This window comes from Pristis pectinata, chromosome 20, assembly GCF_009764475.1.
Source record: "Pristis pectinata isolate sPriPec2 chromosome 20, sPriPec2.1.pri, whole genome shotgun sequence".
Classification (NCBI taxonomy): domain Eukaryota; kingdom Metazoa; phylum Chordata; class Chondrichthyes; order Rhinopristiformes; family Pristidae; genus Pristis; species Pristis pectinata.
This window is the reverse complement of record NC_067424.1, coordinates 27,389,147-27,416,127: the sequence shown is the minus strand read 5'-3', so window position 1 is coordinate 27,416,127 and position 26,981 is coordinate 27,389,147. Positions and strand designations below refer to the sequence as shown.

The 26,981-nt window shown below is 37.7% G+C and overlaps 1 protein-coding gene across 14 annotated transcripts in view; it reads left to right on the top strand.

Moving 5' to 3' along the window:
• ppfia4 (PTPRF interacting protein alpha 4) overlaps nt 1–24,872 on the top strand; it is a 450,605-nt gene extending 425,733 nt beyond the window's left edge. For 7 of the 14 annotated variants that reach the window (XM_052034517.1, XM_052034515.1, XM_052034511.1 and 4 more), the window contains 9 exons: nt 1,903–1,965; nt 4,610–4,636; nt 6,484–6,659; nt 8,916–9,013; nt 10,933–11,108; nt 11,213–11,281; nt 15,358–15,532; nt 17,579–17,673; nt 18,815–24,872. In XM_052034517.1, coding sequence (XP_051890477.1) covers nt 1,903–1,965; nt 4,610–4,636; nt 6,484–6,659; nt 8,916–9,013; nt 10,933–11,108; nt 11,213–11,281; nt 15,358–15,532; nt 17,579–17,637 — 843 coding nt within the window. In that variant the 3' untranslated portion in view covers nt 17,638–17,673; nt 18,815–24,872. Of the gene's footprint in view, nt 1–1,902; nt 1,966–2,048; nt 2,200–4,609; nt 4,637–6,483; nt 6,660–8,915; nt 9,014–10,932; nt 11,109–11,212; nt 11,282–15,357; nt 15,533–17,578; nt 17,674–18,814 lie in introns of those variants that run through there. The other 7 variants (XM_052034523.1, XM_052034525.1, XM_052034520.1 and 4 more) reach the window with 3 other exon arrangements.
• Nucleotides 24,873–26,981: the final 2,109 nt, after the last annotated feature.

The window sequence follows — 26,981 nt, the reverse complement described above, 5'->3', positions numbered from 1 at the left end:
GTGATGAATGGATCTGCTTGCACGGAGATAGTGGCAGTGTAGAAATAAAGAGTGTTGGCTGACATAAACTGAAAGTGTATTAATAATGAACTCCAAGATCCCACAGACTTTCAGTCCACTGTTGATAGAATTATTGAATGTAACACAATGTCGTGTTATAAATACATGGTAGTTCAAAATATACCAAATATTTGAATAGTGATCTTAATAGACAAGGAAATAGTAAATGCAACTGAGATAACTAAGGAAAGGTTACGAAGTGAGTATACTGATGACTTCAGAGAAGTTTTAATCAACACACTTGTTCAGCTTCCTTATCATTCACCAAACTATCCATTAAATAAAAAATAGTAATTGCTAAGTGTACGTCAATGGAGTGACTTTAATTCTTTCACACATTTTTAACTATATTCAAAATGCTTTAGGGAGATGCAGCTGTTTCATTATCAATATTTTTATAGATAGAATCATCTATTATTATATGATGGATATGTTATTTCTTAATAAATTGAAATAAAACTGAATAACACTCCCAATTGAAATTTACAGTTCTAGTATTGATAAATATGGAATTAATGGAATGATTTCATAGCTACAAACTCATCTTGGCAAGATGATGTCAAGTACTACATTCAGCTTATGGTTCATGATGTCATCCTCCCATTGCACTGAATTTATAATGCATACAGGTGCTCAATATGCTTCAGTTTATGATATATTGAAAAGCTTTATCCCTGAGAAGAAATATAAATGATAAATTAAAAGGACATCAGCAGTTTTAAAGGAGTCCTTGAAAGGAGTTCTGAAATGTGATTATGTATATATCCAGTCCTCTTGCTGTATAATATAGTCAGAAGGGTAGTTTTAAAGTCTTGTGCACCATTTCACTGCTATGGGTTGCATGGATTTGCTTGTCAATATAAGCTCTACTTGAGCTACGAGTTCTGAAGTACACATTGGCAGAAGGTTTACTCTTTAGACAAGCCTATGCTACAAAATTCTGAATTAGGTTGTGCTATCAGAAAATGGCACCGGGGCAGAACTGTTGTGGTACCTTCTGATGATTTGATCAATTACTTATTACTTGGCAACCAGATATACAAAGTAAAAAAAAAATTTTACCAGTATAGTTCCATTTGAAGGAAGTATTGCTATTACGTATTAATACATTTTTATGAAATCTGACTTCCAATGTAATCTTAAAACCTAATTAAAGCTGATACTTGAAAATAGGCAGAGGAAAGTGCAGTTTACACTTGGGGAACTGATATATTGCCAGTAAGGTTAAGGCAGGCTTCAAAGGGAGGCACTTCTGCTGACTTCTACATATATATTCTACATATATTAAAAAAACATACGTTATCCTAAAACTAATACCCAAGATTCCTTTTCCTTTCAATGCTGAACATTGTGACAGCCTTTTAACCTGTCTTTCCTAACTGGCTCATGATTGAGTATGGTTTTTCTCATTCCTGTCAATCTGGATATAAATACAAACCCCAATAATTGCTCATCTTACCAAATTGCTTTGGGGAACCTCCATTGTGCTGCTGTGGTGGATTTGGAGCTATCGAGATGTCCTTTGGGGAAAGAGGTGAGGGAGCTGATCATTCCAGGCCCAGGAAAGCACATCTTCAGCAGGTAGATCATGAAGGATTCTCACTGATGAAGTCTGCAGTCCAAATTCTCAAGTATTTTTTTCCCTATTGCAGAAAGGACTGAGTATGGTCTCCAAAATGCTTAATCTACATAGTTTTTTGGTATTTATTATGGTAGTGACCATGTGTGGAAAGTGTGTTTTCAATGAACTTTCTCTTACTTTACTTCATCCTTTTGTGTAATGCTTTTCTCCTCTAAACTGCTTACTGGACTGTCCTTGTGCTGTCTGGGCCTTTTACATAGTCTTCTGGAAATGTCTGGGTGACTCATGAGGAAATGGAAAACCTGGCGGCTTCAGCAAAAACGGTTAGTCTATCCCTATCCAGCTTTGATGCACTGCATTGTATAACTGTGTCTTTGTGATCATTTTCATTTAACTCTTTTTCAAGCTCTCATCTTTTATCTACTTGAAATGTATCACCAACAAGGAATGAATAAATACTTCTTGCTAACATGGATTTTATGATGAGGCATCTACTCCCATTTGTGAAGTATCCTGTGAATTAAAAGTCCTGATATTCACAGTGGGAGCGGAATGAATTTTAGAAATATGGTAAGCACCACTGATTGAATGAAAATGTCTGCAAATAGCATGTTGATGGTGTGATAGAAGTTTTTAGCATTAACACTTTTTGCCGGTGAGCAAAAGCCAGATGTTTTTCTCACACAGTGAAACATCTCACTAAAAGCATCGTCGATAGTTATTGGTTGAGGAGTGGAGTTTGGTGGAGTTGGGGAGGATGTCATCTGCCTTTTATCGTAGAATGGTGCAGGGATATGGTACGATATATGGAGAAATAGATAACAACAGCACACGCAAAGATTAATGAGTGAATTATTTCCCCAGATTTTCCATGAATAAAATTAATTGAATTGTTTAACACCAAAGTCCCCAAATAATTCATGTATTTTTTTGTTAAGTTGTGGTGGACAGTGAAAGACTTGGTGACTCAATGGGTTGGACACCATCTCTTTCACTTTATGTCTGGATAATCCCATTTGCTCTCATGTGTCAAGTAATATCCATGAATTTAAGAATAAATATAACTCTGGATGATGGGTTTAACAATTGCAATAGAGTCATAGGCATGGAAAAAGGCCATTCAGCCCACGATGTCCATGCCAACCATTGGGCACTCTTCTGTATTAATCCCACCTTCTAGCACTTGGCCTGTAGCCTTCCAGACAATTCAAATACTCATCCAGACACTTCTTAAATGTTGTCAGTTATTCTACTTCCATCACTCTCTCAAGCAGTGCATTCCAGGTACTCACCACCCTCTGGGTGAAAAAAGTGCCCCTTAGACCCCTTCTGAATGTCTTACCCCTGATCTTAAATTTATGTCCTCTAGTTTTATCTACACCTGATAAGCGGAAAAGTTTCCTGCTATCTACTCTTATCTATATTCCTAATCATTTTATATAACTCAATCATGTCCCCTCTTAACGTCCTTCACTCCAGGGAAAACAGACCTAGCCTCACCAATCTCTCTGCATAACTGAAATACTCTATCCCAGAGAACATCCCGGTGAATCTCCTTTGCACCCTCTCCAGTACTAACACATCTTTCCAACCTGCCCGATGTAAGGGTGATCTTAGCAGTCGCTGTAAACCTCTATGATAGACTGCAGGCCAGTTGACCATCAGTCAAGGAGGAGAGGTATAGGAAACTGGATTGTTATATTATAGATGCTGTTGTGAAATTGGGAGTTGCAGTAGCAGAGTGAAAGGATGTGTGTTCTTTATCAAACCTAAGCGTCTATTTCGTTCAGGTGTTATTGATTATAACAGGGTTGATTGTTTTAGTTCATTACCTAAGTGACCACAATTAAATAATTAAAAATGATTTTTCTTCAAAACAAGATGGAAGTGAAACTTATTACTACAAGCTTTCTAACATTATAGCCTTCCGTGCAGCACTTGGCTGTTTGGAGTTGTTATTTATTTTACTGTGATTGCACAAGTAGTTTTACTACTTGCTATGCATATTTATTTACAGGCTCAGTGGTTTCTGGATAAATAAATGTTATAGATTAAGAAAAAAAGGGACATTTTTAGTGAGTGTTACTTTAAACAAAGCACTTAATACTTGATGCAAATTTCCAGCACAGAAAATCATTTAATATATTTAACTAACACATATTCTTTTTGAGGTTCTAATATCCATAGTAAACCAAGCTTCTGATTATATTGCCTGAGTAAGGGTCTCTATTGTACAACTCATCTGTATTGTGAATCAGATGAGTTTTAATAATATAAATTTAACTGCAATTATCTGCACTGACGTGAACTTATTTTGCAATTATTATTGCTGCATCCTAATAAGTCAGATTGTATAATTAGATATTTTGTATAGTTAAGTGATTGTGACCCCTGGAGACACTACCACATATTGATAAATAGCAGACACCAGCACACTCTGCTTTCTGTTCCTCAGCCTATGTTCTATCTATATAACAACTACCTCTTTAATCCCACATGGTTCAATTTTACAAATGCTGAATATTTCGTACTTTTTCAAGGGCAATACTCTGATACGGTAGTGAAAGAATGCTGTCCTTACAACCCATGGAGTTCCAGTGATTAGCCTGATTATGTTTCCTTTATTGAAATGTAGACAATTATGTCTGCCGGAGCAAGATTCCGTTTTCTTGCCTGTTTGTATTATGTTTGCCATATAATGGAAGAATAGCAGTTTTAGGGCTGTGGTTGTCCAGTCACTCCATGTGCTATGTGTGCAGAACACATTCCTTTATTGTAATGAAGTTTGAAAACCCAAACTGCTGAACCTTGCATTCTACATTGACTTTGTGATCTGTTATGCAAGAAGTGCTCATGAGGTGAAATAATGTTCTAGCCTAAGAATTTAGGTATTTTTGATTGAACTAATCAGATTCTTTTTCACTCTCTTTTTCTGTTAATGCTTTTACTAACTTGCTAACCTATTAGGAGAATGAGGAGGGCAGTTGGGCTCAGGTGAGTGTATTAAATATTTAAATAAATTGAATTTTATTTGTAACTATTATATTGTTTATTAAGCAAATCCTTCTGAACTGTCACCTTGTCCCTTCAGTAACCTGACAATTCCATCCCCCATCCCTCCCCCCATCATCCTTAAATCCAACTGCAAGATCCCAATACTTAGATCTTTAAATGCACCTTGTAGCTACAACCTAAAAGTCATAGCCTTCAGGTCTTGAAGTATTAAAGTATATGGAGCCCAAATGCACAACAGGGTTCTGGAAACCTCTTAGATTTATTTGATTTTCATAATAGAATTGTCAAGTAAATAGGGAAAACAGAAAAGTCACTTATATTTATACTTGAATTCTACTAGCAAATTAAGTTGTGATGCTGACAAGGATGAAATATTGCACATTAAGTGAAATATATATAATAGAACATCTTGCTGACACTTGGCTTCGAACCTTAAATATGAAGGATGGGTAGTTGGATTACTGTTGGTGAGCTAGAATCTGTGGATCAAACTTCAAAGAGAGAACTTCAGGAGAGATGAAATAGAAGAGTGGGAGGGGCAGGTGTGTTTATGTGTGGATGTATGTAAAACACTGAAAGGTGACCCCCACAAAGTACACACACACACACACACACACACACACACACACACACACACACACACACACACACACACACACACACACACACACACACACACAAACACAGCAAAAAGCAGAATGCTGGCAGAACTCAGTGGGTAAAGCAGTATCTGTGGAGGCAAAAGGTGTGAGCTGACATTTCAGGTTGAGACCCTTCATTAGGACCCTGTTCATAGTCCCGATATAATACAGGGTCTCGACCCGAAACATCAACTTGCACCTTTTGCTTCCACAGATGCTGCTTGACCTGCTGAGTTCTTCCATTGTTTTTTTGTCCCAGATTCCAGCATCCACAACCTCTTTTAAACAGAGCAAGTCTATTACCAATAATTTTTGAATCCTTTGTATAAAAATCTAATATACTACAATGCCTTCTCTAACTATTACACTAATATCCGTAACTAGAGCTTCAAGACTTCAAATATTTGAGCCATTTACCTTAATAAAATTCTGCGTTAAACTTTTGGAGGGAATCCAAAAGGATGAGAGCAGCTGTTACAGCCTGGCTTTCAGACTGAATTTATGTGCTCACAGTCAGACCACTAATCTGCTTGCCTGTTACATTCAGTTTTCTTTTTTGACTAAAGCCAACAGAAGTTACTACACACAAGTTATCATTGTCAGTGTTGTGCTTTTCCATTCTACTAGAAAATTTCACTTGTTGGTTTCATTAACTTTAAAGGCATCCATTAAGAGGCTTCTAGAAGGCAAGCTGATCTCCATACTTCGTATGTGGTTTTGAGCATGGTTGTAATTTTTAACCAATTAATTGCATGTAGGTTTAAAGCCACAGCTCAGGCCCTTCTGATTGTGGGGAGAGTAGATGGTCTTAATATGACATGAAACATTAGAGTTGTTAGGATGTTTGTCTATACAGGCAAATGCTTGATGCTTCTGCATGTTGGTTCAATAACCGGGTATATTTCTCTTTGTAAACTTTTACCCCAAGATTTTTGGATTATGATCTTAGATCATCTTATACAAATATGAGATATCCAGAGGCTGGCTATTTCCAAAACCTGCCTATAAATAGATACTTGAACCAGAACCCATCTTTAATCTGGTTACTTTTTTATGTATTGCTGTTAACAGTTTCATAATATGAATTTGTGTGTGTGGCTGAGAGAGTTCATCCCCCATTCTCAGATGAAAAGCCCAATATGGTTCCATCATAAATGACTGCTTCTGTACTGTACCTCTTTCCAGACCCTGGCTTATGGAGATATGAACCACGAGTGGATTGGTAATGAATGGCTTCCCAGCCTTGGATTGCCCCAGTATCGCAGCTATTTCATGGAGTGCTTGGTGGATGCACGGATGCTTGACCATCTGACCAAGAAAGACCTGCGAATGCATCTGAAGATGGTTGATAGCTTTCATCGGTAAACTGTTGTTCTTTACTTATAATTGCCAGCTTACTCATTAGAAGAGGTCACAGTCATAGAGTCAAAGAGCACAGAAACAGGCCCTTCAACATGTTAATGCTATCTATAGTAATGCTATTTAACAGTACTTGGTCTGAGGTGATTCAAATGTTCATTCAGGTACTTCCTAAAAGTTGTGAGAGTAACTTTTTACCACCACCCCCCTCTCAGGTAGTGCATTCCAGACTTCAACCATCCTCTGAGTGAAAGTATTCTCCCTCAGATCCCCTCTAAACTTCCTACTCTGTACCTTAAAGCTATGTTCTCTGGCTTTCGATATTTTGCCATGGGGAAAAGTTTCTTCCCATCTATGCCCCTTGTAATTTTGTATTTCTCTATCAGATCCTCCCTCAGCCTCCTCTGCTCCCAGGGAAACAATCCCAGCTTATCCAGTCTCTCATCATAACTGAAATGTTCCATCTCAGGCAACATCCTGGTGAATCTCCTCTGCACCTTCTCCAGCACCATCATTCCCATTTTATAGTGTAGCAAACAGAACTGCATACAATATTCCTGCTGTGTCCTAACCAATGTTATATAAAGCTGTTTCAAGAGCTCCTTTTTCTTATATTCCATGTCCTGGCTAATGAAGTCAAGCATCCCATATGCCTTCTTCACTACCCAATCTACCTTTGTTGTCACCTTCAGGGATCTTTGAACCTCTAGGCAAGTTTCCCTTTGTTCCTCAGTACTCCCCAGAAAGGAGCCTTCCAGTTGAGTTATCTCCTGGACAACCTGTAGTAAGTAAGTTTAAATGTGGGAAGGCAAAAAGATCTTGTAAAAGGGAGTATTGACCTTGTTTCAAACTTGGCTGTCCATATGCATGCTATTTTCTTCTTCCAATTGAATCCCTTTATATAATGAAGCCAGGTATATTTCTTTTCCACATGACTTAGTGTGTTGCAGTTTTCCATTCAAACACTGGTGTAACCTGTTACCAATATGAAGTCAGTAATGGTAGAGAGAAAAAGTCTGATCTGTGTATCATCCTAGTTCTGTTTCGACCACAGACAAGTGGAACTTTCTACTTGTCTGTTGGATTATGTTTACTTTAATTGAAGAGGTGACCACAAAAATTAAGGGAAAATAGTGATTTTGTTTTCTTGCAAATATGTTTTAAGTGCTGCTCTGTCCAAGTATTTGACAATTATTTTTCTCCAACTATTCCTTGGGTACACCCTTTTAAATAAATATAAATACCAACTGAGTCCAGTTGGTAGTTTCAGTCACAGTGCCACTTGAAGCAGCATCTCTTTGACAGACCATGAGAAGGGGGAAATGAGATAAATGAAGCATTGTGAAAGGGGATGGGGAGTTCAATGGGTGAATTGTAAGCAACATATGAGAGGGTAGAGACCGTAATGCATTTGAATCTTAAAAATCATGACTTTTTTTACAGCCTATTTTAGGGATAGCTAATGAATATACTGATATTTCCATCAAAAGATGTGTTGTATTGAAATTATTCACATCACACTGTGCTTTATTGTTGAGACGATATTGTCACCATTTATTACGGAGATTGTTGTCCTGCTCAACAACGTCAGATTTCTCAAACTAGTAGTGTTCAGAAATTCTTGTGCAAATATAAACTATACCCTTCCTTTAGATCTACATTACAGCCAAGGGGTCAAAGTTTAAATATGTTGCTTTTTCACTATTTTATACATTATGGGTATTGAATGAAATGTTTGCTTTTGAATTAATTGATTTGTGCTCTTTGATGCCAGAAATACACTCATCCCAGTAAAGGAAGATTTTTTTTATTAGCTACTGTGATAACTATTGTATGTCCCAGCTAATGATGTACCTCTGAAATACAGTTCAAATGAGACAACCAATTTGCACTATACAAAATCCCACTCACATCAATGAGATTAATTATCAAATAATGTGTTTTATTGACAATGTTTAAGAAATAAATGTTGGCCAGGCACTGTATGAATGCCTCTGCTCTCTAAGCAGCACCAGGGGATTTCATATTTACCTCTGAGGGCAGAGGTATGCCATCTGATTCAAATCATGCTACCTTTGAAAACATCGTACTCCTTCACTTTTACTTACGTAGATTGTCTCCTAATGCATCTGAAGGATGGCTTCAACCTGCAATCTCTTGGCTCAAGAGTGAGGCTGCTACCACAGAGCCGAGGCATAATGTTATTAATCAAAGGCCTGCTTATCAGTTTTACTGAATGATGTATGTTTTGTTCCCAGCACATGTTTACATTACGGTATAATGTGTCTAAAGAGATTAAACTATGACAGAAAGGATCTAGAGCGGAGGAGAGAAGAAAGCCAACATGAAATTAAAGGTTAGTTTGTAAGAAATATTGCTGTCGTTCAGTTTCCCTGTTGAAATACAAAATTGTATTTGAAGGGATTCTGAGTACTAAAGTGTCAGTGTAATTTTCTCTACATTGTTTGTACAAGTCCGTGCCACTGTTTATTTCAGTATTCTCTTCGGTTCCCTTTCATGTAATGATGAGGATGAATCCCATTTTATTATGGACACTCAGATTGCCTATGGTACAGAACATCTGAGTGCTACTCAAAGATTGACCAGCTGATCTCACAAGTGAAGTTGGATGGGTGCAAGGGAATTATTCAGCACTGCCCTCCTATGACAGGGTGATGGTTTGAATTTGGACCAGACTAATAGATTATTTAGAATTTCTAGAAACTTAATTAAGTGAATCGTTTTGGACTGGAGAGTCACTTTCATATTGCCAATTCTTCTGATGGTGTTTCAGCTAATTTGCTGAATGGAAATGTGTTTTTTGAAGATAAATTGGCTCAATTTTTGTGAAGGAAATTGAGCCGCAAGTCTTTTGAGCAGGAAAGATTTACAAATTTTTCTTTCAAGCCTTCAAGTGCATGATATTATTTGGTTTTCTCTTTGTAGATTGCTTGTAATTAAATGTGATATGTGTGGAGATGCAGACACATGAACATGCACCACACATGTATGGACACATGTCACTGCTTTTCATTGAATGGATAGTTTGTTAGGTTAGTCAGCAAAACCTCAAGTCTCTCTCTCTCTCTCTCTCTCTCACACACATGCTTACATGCGTGCACGCGCGCGCGCACACACACACACACACACACACACACACAGTTGAGTGTGCACTTACTTAAATGAAGTCCTTTTTATCTACTGACTTTCTGTCTGTGGATCTGCGCACTTGCAAGGTCAGCCATACTTTGTGAGCTGTCTTCAGCTTGGATCAATTGATGAACTATAGAGAATCTAAAGGAAGACTGCCTTGCTAAATACTTTACACATCTGAGCTGTACTTTCAGAATCTTTCTTTCGTAAAAACATTTTTATGGCATTTTTATGATCCAAGTGCCATTTTACTCAGTTATTTGATGCCACTTAATGCAGCAGTATATTGGGATCTGCAGTGTACATAAAATGTAAGATAGTGATCAATTAGTCGTATAACCATTTTTAATTAACTGATTGGGTGAACATAGTGAAATAATTAGGTTTTGCAGCAGTGCTTTCAGTTTGAAGCATTCCTTGTGTGTATTCAAAAAATAATTTGTTTATTTCTTGGCTCTCACAGAAACTGTCAAATTAGTGAGGTTTTTCCATTCCTGGATGAATCTTTTAGATCTTTAACTGCACAGTCAAGTTCTGGTCACAGGGTGAACTGTTGCATTGAAGTAACTGTAGCTAGCATTGATATTGAATTTGAATACCAAACCACTAAGTCATCTGTATAATAGGTTCAGCTGCTCTATTTGAATATAGAGACCGAAAAAAGGGTTTCCACAGGGAGACAATATGTTTTTGTTCTTTAAAGGTAATTTTAATTAAAGCTACTTTGAAATGCAGACAGAGGAGTTGTGCTCCCATTGGATGTACTTTCTTCTGTGTTGTTAATTCACCTGTGGCATCTGATGCTACTTCCTGGTGTGCCCATCCAATTAGAGGAATTAGTATACTGTGCTATGTCTACTGAGGCACGATTCATCTAATTTGTACTGTTGCATTACTGAATTATATTTCTTAAAAAAACAATGTATATCAGTCTGAAATAATCCTCAGCAAAGCCATTCACTGTGTGTTATTCAGAAATTTTCTGTGGTACTGAATGCACAACTGTGCATGTAATAATGGCTATTTCTAGAACTGATGTAATTGCCTCTAAAACAAATCCTGGATGGTGCAAATTACATTTCTTTTACTGTGAATCAATTACCTGTGTTTGACTTTGGCTAGATGTGTTGGTGTGGACTAACGACCAAGTCATTCACTGGGTGCAATCTATTGGACTTCGTGAGTATGCAAACAACATAGTTGAAAGTGGAGTACATGGAGCCTTGATAGCCCTCGATGAAAATTTTGATTACAGCAGTCTGGCATTACTACTACAAATTCCTACACAAAATACTCAGGTAACCTATGCAATGATGCCTTGGCTTCCTTAATTTCCTGAATTTCTGAGTAATTGCACCACTGTTGAACTGAAAATTAAATTTTAAGTATAACTCTCTTGTAGGCAAGGCAGGTCTTGGAGCGTGAATTCAACAACCTGTTGGCCTTAGGAACTGAGCGGAAGTTGGATGATGTGAGTATTAGGGATTCATTCAGAATTCCCTGAGGGGAAAGTTAGATGTCAAGTTTGTGTTGTCTGGTTATGTTAAGCTGTTAGCCTACAGTTGCCAAGAGCTGGATTCAACGGAGAGGGGGACAGTTCATCCCATCAGCAGGGGCTGCATTTGAATATCTGCTGCATTGTCCCTCCTTGTCCTCCTCAGCTCACTGTCAGTGTTAATTCTTTGATCAAACGTAGTTACATCTGTATTAGCAAATTACAGCTTTTAAGGCAACACAAGAGACTACAGATGCAGGAATCTGGGGCAAAAATAAACTGCTGGAAGAATTCAGTGGGTCAAACTGCTGGAAGAACTCAGTAAAGCAGCATCTATGGAGGCAAAGGGATGGTCAACATTTCGTGTGGACACCCTGCTGGACTTATGCATGGTCTCAGCCTGAAACATTGGCCTCCCCTTTGCCTCCACAGCTGCTGCTTGACCCGCTGAGTTCTTCCAGCAGTTTATTTTTTCCCGAGATTCTAAGCTGATGAGTAAAAATCAATGTATTTTAAAATCTAAAACCCATTTTATGCTTTAATCCAATGAAGGAGACTGCACTGCTGCTAATGTGTTTTATTCTGATAGATGACTGACCACTGGTAAAACTTTTACGAAGATGAAAAGTCGTGAAGTTTCTACCCAGTGCCTGAAGTAAACCTTTGCTCTGGGATAAATTCCCGAATTTGATGTGTGAGAGAGATGGCAGTTGGAGTGAAAATACTGAGCCAACTCAACAATAATAAATACGAATATAAGCACTCAGGAAACATGTTTGAAGTCAAGCTTTTGTTTTATTATAAAAGAACTGTCACACATACTGACATTGAGATTGCAATGAATATTTTATAGATTTCAGAAGAAGTTCTTTGTTTGTTTAGAAGCAGTCATCTTATTTGAGTTTTGAATTGAGAAGAATAGGCTAGAACTTTAGACTTTATTTTCAATCAGAGGCATTTGCTTGTTGAAATCTTACAGTTGATATACATGCACACATAAGTTGGCATTTGCTGTTCCTGGAACAATAGCCCAAACAAAAAACTGCATTTACATTATCCCATTGTGTTTCACGGAAGTGTAATCTAACAAAGGCAAATTGCAACTAATTCAGACAAGTGCCTTAAATAAAAGGACAGTGGGCCAAGAGATGTTTGTTATGTACAGCCTTAAAGGAGGAAATGGGATGAACGGCCAAGGGGTTTTTGGATGGTATTCTAAAGATGAAAGTTGGCAGTAAAAAAAGTGAGACTACACAACAGGCCAGCACAAAATAACCAGAATTTTATGGAGTTTGTACAGTGAGAGCTGTTAGGAACTGCTGAGCTCACAAAGAAAGCTTAACTATAATGCTGGGAGTTCTAATTTGAGGGGCCAGGAGCATATACAAGTCAGCAAGGAGAGGTGATGAGTGATACATGTGCAGTACCTGTAACATGACACAACATAGGGAAAAGAATTTTGGATTAGGTGAGTTTATGCAGGGTAAAAGAAAGGAAACCAACAAAGAGAGCATTTGGTCTGTTGTGTAATTCACTGACAAAGATGTGCATGAGGATTTTTAGTAGTAGACAGCCTGGAAAAGCATTTGAAGTCTGGAAACCTTATAAGAGATAATGCTGGACAGGTATTCTGACAGTACATAGCCTGTGGAAGGATCAGGGCAGAGTTTGATGCTGTCAGCATTAGTGTGGAAGTTCAACTCAAATAACATTTCCAAGTGGATGTGTGGAGCAGAGAATTAGAGATGGGCAATAAATGTTGACCTTATTGGTGAAGCTAAAATCCCAAAATGAATTAAAAAGAGAGGAAAAAAGATTAAAGAATGATTGCACAGGTGGAAGGAAGGTAAACTATTCCTGCAGATACTCCAGGCTAAAAATACTTCAGCTTATAAAATGCAAGTTGAATTAGTGCTGTGCAGGTGACCTGTGCAAGTCTTGACTGAGAATGCAGGGAGAGATATCCTAAAAAATAAACATAATGCGTAATGCAATGAAGTTGTGAAAGACAAGGCCGAATCATTTCTAGCCATCTTCGGAAAAAGTGCTGATTACATGATCCGGCTCAAATTCTTCCTGAGGCCAATACTCTCACACAGACTAGCATTCAGCCACTCCATTGATATGAGGAAACAGCTGGGGAAAAAAAAACTGAAGGCAGCAAAAGCAATGAGACCAAACAACGTCCCGGCTGTCATGCTGCTGACATGTGCTCTCGAAGTAACAGCATTTCCAGCTAAACTGTTTCAGCACAATTACAGCACTGGCACCTACCCAACAATGTGGAAGGTGGTCCCGTCCACAAAAAAAAACAGGACAAGTCCATTCCAGCTGATTACCACCCAATCAATTTTCAATGATCAGCAACATATGGAAAGTATTGTGACAGTTCTACCAATCAGAACATATTAATAGACTACACACTGATCCCCAGTTTGGGTTCTCTAGAAACACTCAGCTCCAGATCTCATTACAGCCTTAGTTCAAACATGAACAAAAATCAGAGTTCCATGTGAAAGTGACTGCCCTTGACATCAAATCAACAATGATTCCCAACTTGAAATAGTGGGACTAGAGTGCAGTAGATTTATCTTTGAATGGCTGCTTGTTATGGGGATGGATACCACGGATCAACTCTGGTCTATTGGACTTTTGTTGCTGGTGGTGGGCATCTGTGGTGCCCTCTTCCCCGCCCTCCCCTAGCCAGAGATAGGAACTTGCCTTGATGATGGAAGGCCTCAGGACCATTTAGAGGAATCAGTTGTATCTTCACATCCAACTTCCCCAGCAGTAACCAAATAAGTTCTGGCTATTTGGCTAGTGCAGCAACAATTCTTTGTCCTCTTGGTAAGTCCCTCTCCTGCACCTTGAGAACTTGGCCAACCACAAATTATGTACTCATGGTAGAAAATTGCACCTGTACATTGCAAGCCTACTCCAGCACCACCCATGTCCAGCTGCCTTTGTGGATACGTGTGCCAAATGCTTGGAATAGCAAGCTATGATTTCAGGCAGTGCGCTATGCAGGCACAGGCCTCACAATTCAATTTTAGATTAAATTTTATTGCAGACCAGATAAAATTGTTGCCCCACAGGATATAATTTCTTGCCTTGGGTCAGAGTGGAACTACCTGAACTTACTCCCGCTGAGCTGGCTAGTGATGCACAGCTATTTGAGAAGAATAGCATGGTTGGCCTTGCCAAAGACTGTGGGCTGTGGAATGATGGAGCAGAGTAGTCACAGAGAATACGTTTTGGTTCAAGCCTTTTCAGTGTTGTGGGAGAGGGAAAAGCTGATGTGTGTATTCAAAGATGGAAATGAAGGAAAGATGGACACCTGGACAGAAAACAACAAGAGCTGGCAATTTTAGAGGGGGAAGGTAAATTAGAAATAAGACCTTAGTTTGTAGGAGAAAAACACAATGATGATGGATGCTGCCTGGCCTGCCGAGTTCCTCCAACATCATCATGTTTTTCATCTAGATTCCAGCATCTGCAGTCCTTTGTTTTTCTCTCGTTTTTCCTTAGTTTGTAGGATTAAAAGAATCATAAGTGAATATTTTGAGAGCTGGTGATGCTGACATTTTTGAAAGCAATGAGGAAAGTCACTGAGAAGAGGATACCATTTGTAATGCCAATGACTGGGTGGGCAGCAGTTTAATGGACATAGTGTTGTGTGCAGCTAGTGGATCTCATTGGCAATATAAGCTTAAAGAGGGCATGAGGGGAAAAGGAAGAAAAACTTGAGAGAGAAAAGCAGATTTAGGCTTATAGCAGTTGATGGCCTAATATAGATATAGCTTAGTAGATGATGATAACAGAGGCATCTAAATTGTGTCATTAGAAAATGACACAAGATACCCAGAGAATAACTGAAGACTTAATCAAGTGAGATCCAGTCTTGGGAACTGGCAGGTGAATACAAAGTCAGAGAAAGAGCGGTAGGGTAGCAATTTCCCCACAGTCATGTGTTAACTGTTAAAGTTCATAAAGTAGTCTTGTTCCTAAATCTGTTCTAGTAGTGTCAGTGTTTCATTCTCCTGTTATTACAGGGTGATGACAAAAGTTTCAGGCGTGCACCATCATGGCGAAAGCGCTTTCGGCCACGAGAGGTCCATGGTATAACAATGATGGCGGGGTCTACAGAAACACTACCTCCAGGGTTCAGGGTTACAGCAATGTCCACCCCAGCTCCGTCAGTGCAGCCGAAGAAAATTCAACCAGAAGGTAAATTCTTACCAACTCTCAGTCATTTTCAATCACATTGGCAGTTATCAATTCACAAAGGGAACATCATTAATTCATGTTGTAACTGGTTACATGCTTTGCAGTCAGTTCCACACAGTGTCATTGCAAAAACAAAGGTCACAGCCAGTAATAGTGCATCTGAATGTATCCGTAATATGTCTAACTTGTCTGTTAGCTGTGTTGCATCAACATAACACTGACTTGCATGAAACAGGATAGGACCAGACTTCTCTCAGTGCCAAATGGAACATTTGTCAGATTCAAAGTACAACAGTCCTTGTTGTATGGCTGAATGTCATTGGCAACAGATATATGAAACCTTTGCTTGAGTGTTGTACTGTACAGAACTAATTGACAATCATGACAAGATATTAATATCTAACCCTGATTGTATACCATAAATTAAGACTTCACATGGTGCAGCTAACCAAGAGAAATTTGTATCTTGCTCAAAAACAAAACATTTTGTTGAACACTGTGAAATATTTATGATCAAATAAAATTCTGAACACTAAAAGATATGGAGCTCATTCACTTGCTCTTTTCTTATTGAGGAAAGTGAATAGTTTCTAGTTTGGTTTTGAAGAATTTATAAAAAAAAAAGTCCTTTTTACTTCATTGAAGCAGATAAAACTCCATTGCCTAACACAAAAATATTGCTGTATCAGATGTACTTTCTTGGCCTTGGACTGTGATTGGTTAGGTCAGAGTGGAACTATCTAAAGTCATTCCTCTGAGCCAGCTGGTGGTGGAGAGCTATTAATACTCTTTACTCATCTACTTTTCCCATCCCAGAATTAAGTAGTGACAGTTGGTTCTTTGAGCACACCATCTAAATGGAAGGTCCTTTAAAAACAAGTAGGAGGAATCATGGAAATTGTCCTGCACAGTTGTGAAAGGATGAAGGTGGATAATGTTTAAAGCTGAACTTATTTGAGTGTAATTTCCAGTAGCTTGTCCTAGAAAGTTGTTGGCCAAATAATTTGCATCCTACCTAGTTGGACTGGATATGGGGGATTTTTTTTTAATATAGTGCTGGTCTCCAATGTTTTACATCACTGTCTGTTTCAAGACTTCAGAACAGATACTATGCTTGTAGATATTAAGTGCCAGTACCTCAGTCTGTGAAGCTTCATGTAATTTCTACTGTACAGTTGGACATTGAATCGGATGAGCATAAGAACATGGGAAATAGAAACAGGAATAGGTTATTTGGCCCTTCATGCCTGCTACAAAATTCGGTCAGATCATGGATGATCTTTTACCTCTGTGCCACTTTCCTGCACTAACCCCATTTCCATTGCTTTCCTTAACATCAACAAATCTATCACCCTTTGAACTTGATGCCATCACAACTGTTGACTCCAGGGATTGCTTTGAGTTGACACCTGACAGCCAGTGACAAAGGCAATGAGGAAGTCCGCACCACAGAGTTCCCTAGATCTCTATGGGCAGCTTTCTTTCGCCAAGGTCAGTGGCAAGGACCTTAATATCTAAAAGCCTATTGATCCCTGACATGAATATACTCAGTAACTGAGTCTCCACTCCCACCTTGGTTGGGAAAATCCAAACATTCACTACACCTAGGTGAAGAAATTTCTTCTCATCCTGAATGGACAACTCTTTCTATTTAGACTGTGACCCCTGGTTCTGGACACCTTGGCCAGGGAAGTACCAACTCTGCAATAACTGTGTCAAGTCCTGTAATGATATTGTGGGGAATTAGTGAAAGCAGGTACAAAGGACTTGGAGTGGGCTGACCACAGAAGGTCTGCATTCCAGGACAACCTGTTTCATCATTTCCCACTTGCATACAAAAACTTGGTGACTGAGTAAGCTTGGAAAGGAAAGAAAACACAGATACCAGAAGGTAGAATGAGAAACAGAGTTGACTTTACAGGTCAGAGATCCTTTGCCAACGTTTGAAGTGTGGCTACTTATCTTTGTGCTAATCTGCAGGAATCGCTTGCCATACTTACTGCATGTTGTGTGATTTTTTTTGTTGTTGTCTTGATGGAAACACAGTTGGTACATCAGGGACACAGAGGTTAGACACATCAACAGTACGCACATACTCCTGCTGACATCTAGATCAGTCAGGGAGTCAGCGGTGATTACCGGTGAGTATGTAACTTTCTCTTTGTTTCCCATGGCTATTGGATAGAACAGTGAAGTAAGGGAACTTCGATGCAGTGCATGGAAAGTTGCATGGAAAGTTAAATGCAGTTGCAGGTAGAATTTGTGGCAAGATTTTTGTTCCAGAAAGATAATCCTTATCTTTAAATTGAACGTGTGGGAATGATATTGTAAGGGCTTGTCACAGAGCTGCCTGTTTCCAACTCTAAGTATATTATTTTTAATCTTCTTGACTTTATCCGTATGTAATTGAAAAAAATTAGGCTTGCAATGCAACTAGCATGGGCCATTTAGTGTGACAGAGCCATTGTAACTCTCACTTGAGGATAAATCTGGAATTACACTGGGCCACAGCCTGCACTGACTAAGTATCCAACGAGTAACGTGTACTGTAAACCTGTCTCTCGTTCACCATCAGGATTACAGATCCTCTCCCATTCTTTCCTACCAGTCCATCTCCTTGACCCACCCGTTTTGTTCTGGCACATTGTCTGAATTTGCTAGAATAAGATTGTGTAATGCTGATCTCTTGCACTCTCTCAAATTTGTTATTTGGACAAGCTTAGAAAGCTGAAGTTCTTTTGCTGTGACCAATTAAAAAGCTCTACTAGTTTACTGGTTTGCAACTCCACCAGTAAACATGAATTAGACCTCCTGATGACTTTAACGTTTCAACATTAAATTGAATTTTATTTGAAGTTAATGTATAAATCTTTTTGATCAGGTCCATCCTATCCCTCTTGCCCATAAAAAAAGAGCATAGATGTCCTGTGTTGTCTATTTTGTTTGCAGCATTTTGACCTTTGGTGAGTTGCTCCATCAACGGTGGGACTGTGGAGAGAACTTACAAGTATCCAATGTTCTTACTTCTGTTCATTATCCATTGATTCTCCCTCTGCACAATGTTAGTGCATTCTTGTCAGGTGAGAGCAGAACTGAGTAAGCCTGCAACTACTGAATAAACTCCAGATGTTTTCATGTCAAGGTAGCATGGCCATCTGAGAAAAGCATAGGAGACTGCTGTGGTAAAACATCTCCTAGTAAGGAATAACACCTTCAGGTGGGGAAAGGAGAAAGCCTGCTGTGAAAGAATATAATTAATGATTGATCACTTGTTTCCTCCAGTGCATTCCCACTACTTGTATGGACACATGCTCGCTGCCTTTCGGGAATAATCCACTACATCTCTGTGAGATCAACAATGGAGGTCAAATGCTGTTGCACAAAACTTAGAAAGGCATAGATGGTTTGAATGTATGTTGAATATAAATGGGCAATAGTTTTACTTACGTTCAACAAAATACTTAACACTATCATTTTATTTATCTGGTAATGACTTTCTTCATTGGATTATCCTTTACAATGCTGGTAGAGAATTTTAGGGTTTCATTTTTGAGATGTTTCACTGTAATATTGTTATAATCCAAGTATTATGTAGTAATTCTGTCAACTTTTAACCTCAAGTACAGTTGTAGTTTCATTGGTTGTATTTTTTTTCAAGTGTATCATATCTGCTGTATGTAAACGTATGGCCATGAAGTAATGCAAGTTTTTTATGTAAATGTATATAAATATGGCTGACTGTAACAGCATTTTTTAGATAATTTAATGGAATTTGAAGAATATAGATTCTACCTAAATGCTGTCTTAATTATTGATGTTGCTGCCATTTTTATCTTGCTATATTTCAAAGACATCTTGTTCTATTTGATGAGCATTTGTTCATTTTCAACAAATCATGTGTGCAAATATGTGTCTACCATGCCAATTGTAGCACATGATATGATGACTGGATAGCTTTATTCATTATTTTTCGTTTATTGTGGAAATGGCAACTGTTAAACTGAGTCCTCCTATAAGTAATGCATTGATTTTCCAATTGGCAGCAGTTCCAGGCTCCCAAAATCTCTTGTTCCACTGATCATTGAAAAACATATTTTTTGACTCCTGATACGAATACAACTGGTTTTCAAATTAGCCTTGTGGTTGGTTACACAAGGTTTGTTCCCTTTGTTTTTAGGACTCCTGAGTCTTGCACATCATTTGCTGTATTCATTTCAATTTACTTTCTTAAACTGCAGATTTGAATAGTTTTCTCTCTTCCTTATTTCCCCTCATTCATTATTGAATGTACAGACCTGATTGCAAAGCATCCTTTTTAGAATATTACTTCTGAGGCAGCAAAGCAGCACAGCATTCGCACGTTTTTAACCTCCAGTGCTGATCATTCTGATTTCAGATACAATAATGAGCTCTGATGTTAATTCAACTATTCACAATATTTTGAAATGGGTGGTTTCTACTGCAAAGCCTTCAAATATTGAGAAAGTTTAGGATCAAAGGAAAGTTATTAGCATTTTCTCAAAAGATGCCTTGTATTGTTTAAACTAAGTATTTCCTGTTGTGATTCCCACTTTTAAATATATACTTCTAAAACCAGAATCAAAGCATTTTGTCTTTTTCCCTATTTTAAGTGGATATAACGAGCTAATAGTTGATGAAATGTGACAGATGAGTGCTGTTAAACTGATTACACCCAGACTACCTGGGACACAGGGAAACGATTTCCCAAAATAGGAAAACAAAGTAACACTTTACCATACCAGATATTTCAGGAGGAATTTAGACATGCTCCTTTAAAGTGGCTAAGCACTGGCACTTTCTGTTCCATGAGTCTTTGTGACTATCCCTTGAAAATTGTTGACCATTGATAACTTTTATGAAGGTTAACAAAATGTTAATCCTATTTTATAAAATTCATTTTAATAAATTGATAAATATATATATTATATACAGTCCTTCAAAGCTGTTGAAGTGTGCATCTTTTTAATTCAGCACTTTGTGGAAAGCAGTCAAAATGTTTCTCAGACATGAGTGTTTTACAAGTACAATACTTAATTGTACTCACTTTAGCATTTTAATTCCCAAGTGCCGCAAAAATAAAGTAACGACTTCTTCCTATTTAATGAGTTCAGCATTAGGTGACGTGCAGAGAATGTACAGGACCACAGAATGATCTGACACCAAGCTCTGGTTATAATTTTCAGCCTGTGAAGGACAAAATTATTTGTTGAAGTCCAAAAAGAATAGGAAGTCATAAATACTTATCTTAGTAACAGCTGTGATATTGTAGCCCAAGGTTTTATTGAATTTATCCAATGCATTTTGGACAATGTCACCAGAATCTTCTAAATCCAATTTTCGCCTGACTAGTAAATTTGAAAATTGTCTCCAGTTCCTTTCCCAGTTCATGAGAGAAAGCATACTTAATAAAAATGCCTAAAAATAACTTATTCTAATTATGGGAAAGCATTGAATAACTTTTTTCCTCCATATTTCATATTCAAAATAATTTAATAGCTAGATTTAAATGTTCTTAGTAAAATATATGAAAATCATGTTATTTTATGTTAATTGAACATGGTGTTTGTTTTTAAACATTTTCCCTCTGAATATATTGGCAATCTTTGAGAAGTATCTGTGCTCAAGTTAATGAAATTTATTGTTAACGCAGTGCACTGAGTTTACATAATACTTGTTTTATTAACAGGCACACTAATTTTAAGAGATACTTGGTTTCTTGTGGCAATTCAGTACAATTTACCCAGCTGCTTTTGTTTGAAGTATAACATTGCAGCATTTTGTTAAAATATAATATTTTCAGGTAGGTGGATTATGAATAAACAGCTCAGGAAGCATGTTGATCAAAGTTTTAAGTAGTTAACCAGAAAAACTGGAGTGGGTCTATTGTGTCTCACCAAAGTCCAATTTTGTTCTTACTAACACACAAATACCATAATTCAGTTTAAAATCTCTTTGATAACACAATACATCATTTAATGTGAATTTGCATCATACTCCTGTCCATAAATTATGACCATATTTAATCATACATTTGAAAAAAATGAAACACCTTTCCTTCATTTCTGTAATAAAATCACCATTCTATCTAATGCTTCTATTTAACACTCTCTTTCCATCATCACTTCCCCCCAGATCATCCCTGCCCTTTTCTTTCTGGTACTCAGTCCTTGATTTTACCCTTTATTTATGCCAAGTTTGCCTTGTCATATGGTAATTGTCTTTTTACCAAATGTACTAATTCAAAGAAAAAGAAATTCCTGCATATGAAGAGATAAGTGAGTGATATCATTTGACTGTACAGCATTCTGTAACTTATTGCCTGTTTTTTGACAATGAACATATCTTCTGAGTGTGCTGTGGTGATAGTACAGATCCTCGTTGACACATATCTACTAGTTCTTTTTTTAATTTAACACGAACAGAGGTCAGGCTGGGACGAGGAGGGAGTGTGATGGTAGTACTCAAAATAAATACACTATAAATGGTTGAACATTCATGGAATTTGATTTCTTGAAAGAAAATGTTGTCTACTTACCTTTGAATCAGGTGGATGTGTATTTAAATTATAAATGTAAGTTTTAAAACATCTGAATTCCTGGGATTCATCATTGAATGCTTGTACACCATCTATTTCATTAAACTGTGACATAGTAAGATGAACTCAACATAAATTAAGGGGATCTGTTTCGAGATTATTCACTTTTTATTAGTGTCAACAAAGAAACTTTTTGAAAAGAAGCATATCCATTAGTTTACATGGACCAATTCTGCAACTCTGGCAGCTTTGTTAGTCAGTTCCCCTTTGTATCTATCACAAAACCATTCAGCAAGTACATAGTGCTTAAAAAAGGCTGGGTTGTGAGCTTCAAATACCAATGCACTTTAAATATTGTTTAACACGTTAAGGTGATTTTTGGATTAAACTTGGAGATGTACCAAGAATACTTGGAGATCTGCTTTGCACTGAATGTAAAAATGTTGGTGTCCATGTAACTAGGATGGTTCACAACGTCATACTGTAATACATGAGCTACTTTTGAGGAGACTAAATAAATTATGTTAAAGCTATTAAACACAAGTGCCCACATTTTAGATAGATAGATAGATATTTATTTATTAGTCACATGTACATCGAAACACACAGTGACGTGCCTCTTTTAGCGTTACTGTGCTGGGGGTAGCCCGCAAGTGTCGCCACGCTTCTGGCGCCAACATAGTATGCCCACAACTTCCTAACCCGTATATCTTTGGAATGTGGGAGGAAACCGGAGCACCCGGAGGAAGCCCACGCAGACACAGGAAGAATGTACAAACTCCTTACAGACAGCAGTGGGAATTGAACCCGAGTTGCTGGCGCTGTAATAGCGTTACGCTAACCATTACACGACCGTGCTTAAGGTGTATTAACATCTGAGGAGCATTATCCTCAGCTCAGGACACATTATTTTGAAATATCTGATCTTATCAGCCAAAACATAAAGCAGACTCTTGGGGAGTCCCACCCTTATAAAGATGCGTATAAATCCTTCTGTGACTGGCTTGGCCAAAAAACATGACTATTTTTCTCAGTTTTTATACCCAATGTTGAAGTGTTTTGTGGGTGCATGTTTCCATAGTCACTTATCTTGATGATACATTTTCAGCTCCTTGCTGCCACTCTCCTCCTCCTTGTCTATTTGATTTTCACCTTTTTAAAGTAGATGAAAGAAGGGATATACCTTGCAAGTTTTAGATTGAGAACCAACTTATTTGACATATGCAGATCTGCAATTTATAGTTTTTGCAGCATGTATAGGTGGAATAATAAAACCGATGTTTAACAGTGCTGTTTAGACCTTTAACTCACTTGAAGGAGCAATGTGTGCCATGCTAGGTTTTACATAGGCAGGAATGTGTTGATCTAAAAACTCAATTTAAAAAAACACCTTTGCCTTGTGTTTATATGTATAGCCACAAACACTATGTTGGGGAATAGTGAAGCTGGGGAAGATGTTGGTTTGATTAATGTTTAAACATGTCAGAACAGGTGTAATCAGTGTTTGGATAAACATTTGTAAATTCAATTCATAGGTTACCTCCTCATGGTGAAGTAAGTTGAGTTATGGTCTTTAGCAAAACATTTATTTCCATATCTGGCGAACTGTTATGCAGTCATCAGTTGACAGTTCCCATTCAAAATACAAATATCTTTATCATCTATATGTGAGCAATACTAATGCAATGGCCAACTTGTCTCAGTGTGCAGCTGTGATCTCTGAGCTGTCTAATGCTGATAGCTATGAAGAGTCAATTCACACAATCTAACATTATGCTGTTAGAAGGAAGGATTAACAATTGGCTTGCACTGAGATCCAAAGACGATGATGAGCTGGGCTTGGTGTAGATTTAATCTTAACAATTTATGCATGCAGTGAATGACAAGTATTTGTAGACAGTAGTGTTTCAGGCCAGAGTAATTTTGAGAGCTCATTATTATGCATAATGTTTGAGTTGCAGATGAAGTATTCACTGATAAATTAAAAATTGAATCCTACACTTTTATGACATTGATAACCTCCAAAAATTATGGTAGATTGGTAATACAGTCCAAAAGAAATGTGGAACTGATGCGATTAATTAGCAATTTAAAGTAATCTGTGCTGATAAAGTGCAAATAATATCTAATCTGTGCAGTGCAGTGGTGTTTGTTTTGGAATCTATAAAATCCTGAACTTGATGTGCAGTCTTAAACATTCTGTTTCCAGAAGCAAAATTCCAGCTGTTTTATTTCATGCAATAATTTGTTATCTTTTGCATCACTGTACATAACTTATTGCAATCTATATACTGTTTTAAGGCTTTATTATGTGTTCCACATTTAATAGGAAATGATTAATAGTCAGTTTTGATGGTGCATAGCTCTAAATACTTCACTTCTATGCACCATGAATAGTTCCTGCATCATTTTATAAAGTCAGAATGTTTTTGGAATTTGGGGGATGAAAGACTGAACTAATTTTAGAAAAGTTTATAGGATTTTCAGCGAAAGACCAGATGATTAGATCTGGAGTTGCTGCACACTTGGAATGACATGTTCATCTGTGCCTGACAGTAGAGTCTTCCTTTCTGTTGCTTATAATAATTAAGTGTAATTATTTGCTGGTTTCAGTAACTGACCAAGAACATAACATTGTGGTCTTTGCACTTGAAATGCTCTTGTTTTGTACAGTATATTCAGACCTTCTGTTTCTTTTGTCATGGTATTATTTGTTGCCTGCTTTCAGTTGACATTAGAACTGAAACAATTATTTTCCACTGCCAATAAAAAAAATCCTAAAAATGATGTGTGTCCAGTTTCATCCTTTTACTTTTGTGTACAATGTTGAATTATTTCAATCAAATCTTGAAACTGCAGCAATGACGCCACAAATCCTGTTTTCTTTTGTTCATTTTCCTCCTTGGCCTTTTATAAAAACTTGCATTAGTAGAAGTTCTGATGCAACCAGCTTATTATAATGGAACAAGAGCATTTCTTCTCTTCTTAAAATATTGACTCTTTCCTTGGATTTAGTTACATGGACAATTGTCCTCTGATACTGCAGTTAGATTACCATTCTTCAAGTGGAATCTCAAATAGTTAACCTGGGCAAAACTGTTCAACCAAGCTGAACATCACAAGGAAGCCCAATTGAATCTATCTAATACAGTCATGATCTATTTTCCACCAGGAGTCCATGTTTCTTCCCTATGAGATTTTCATTATTTCAGCAACTCCCTCTGATATTCCATTTGAAGCCAACAACTTAGAGTGAATGGGAAATCCACTCCAGCATTGTGGAACTCTCCATTGGTACACTTGGTACAGTTCATGATTTCAAATGGCAGTGGGAGTTTAAATGCCGAAACAAGTATCTAGCTTTCCACCAGTCAGTTTCCTCAAGGTTCCCACCAGTCAGTTTTGAACCTGACTGGAATGTTTAAATGTTCTGCAGAGATATATTTGGAAAAAAACACTAGAAGTCTGAAGGTAAAGATATTAGTGCATTATTTGATATATTTCTGATATTGCATAGAACCAAAAATATGTGTATTTAAATCAGGCCATGACCTCATACCACTGCCCACCACTCAATCATCCACACACCCAGCCATTTCAGGAATGAGTGGCAACTGTACACTCCAAATAGGGAAATTCTTCAGGAGGGTATTGAGCATAAAAAGTTGGGGCGAGAAAAATAAACTTTTGCTCTGCAACCCTGCTAACCAAGTCTTGTAACTTTGATTGCCTAGACTCAACGGAAAGAGAGAGAAATGGAGAGAGAGCATAGTCCCATAGCTGCTCTCACTGCTGCTCTTTTGCATTGGTTTAACATACGTGAACAAATTAATTTGCAATATCTATAAATTAATTCATTCTGTTGATCTGATGTGATGGGGTGTTGATCAGTTGGCCCAATCAATTTTTTTTTCAGAAGGTGGTAATGAGTTACATTCTCGTGCGGTTGGGTGACTTCCAAGGCAACTACAAAGAATTAAAGGTCAAACGCATAGGGTTGGGTTATCGGACTCACTGACTGACAATTGCTGCTGGAACATATCAATGCTTGGGTCAGTGGGTGGAGGCTCAGTGGAGGTGCATGCCCATCACTGAACTGCCTTTTTCCCAGATATAGATCTCTCGCCATCACACTGAGCTCCCGTTGAACAAGGAATCTCCTGGACTTTGTATCAGCAGACAGCCTCTGTATCTGCAATCCAGCTGACACCAACATATTTCAGTGCACCTGGATAGTTGGGTGGTAGACAGCCTCTCACTGAAGGAGACCCTGGAAAAGAACAGGGTCTTTGGCTCAGTCGGTGCCTCAAGACATGGAAAGTGTAGAATCTACTATGGGGATGATTTATTGCCGCTTAAACCAAAGCATAGATCACTGTGAGTGAGGGTAAGCATTGCGTTGTGTGCCAAAGCTAATCTCTCAGCTGTACTTGCTGTAAGTTCAGCAAGGACAGAAAGAGGCAAAGTAATGGTTTGCATTTCAGCTATATGTTGCATAGTGTGGTTGAGCTATGGATTAGTTTCCAGCAATAGTATTTCCCTAAAACTTATTTGTGAACCAGTTATTTTTTATTCTAATCAGTGTCTCTTTTTCTGATGCTCTCCTACAAGTTGACTGGTTTATTTAAAGGGGATTAGAACCTAATATAATTGTGAGTACATGCCATTGGCACTAGCACAAATTATTGTGTTTTTGCTATTGCCTGAGTTCAGCTTGTTGTGGCTACACAAGATCAGATGAACTGTATAACAGGGTTTGTAATATTTCATTGTCATTCAAACTTTAGTCTCTGGTTAGCCTGTCATCACTCAAGACCTTTATTATAAATATTCAAGTGTTTTTCTGATTCATGAACAATCCAATATTAATTATGTTTTTAAAAAAGCAACTTT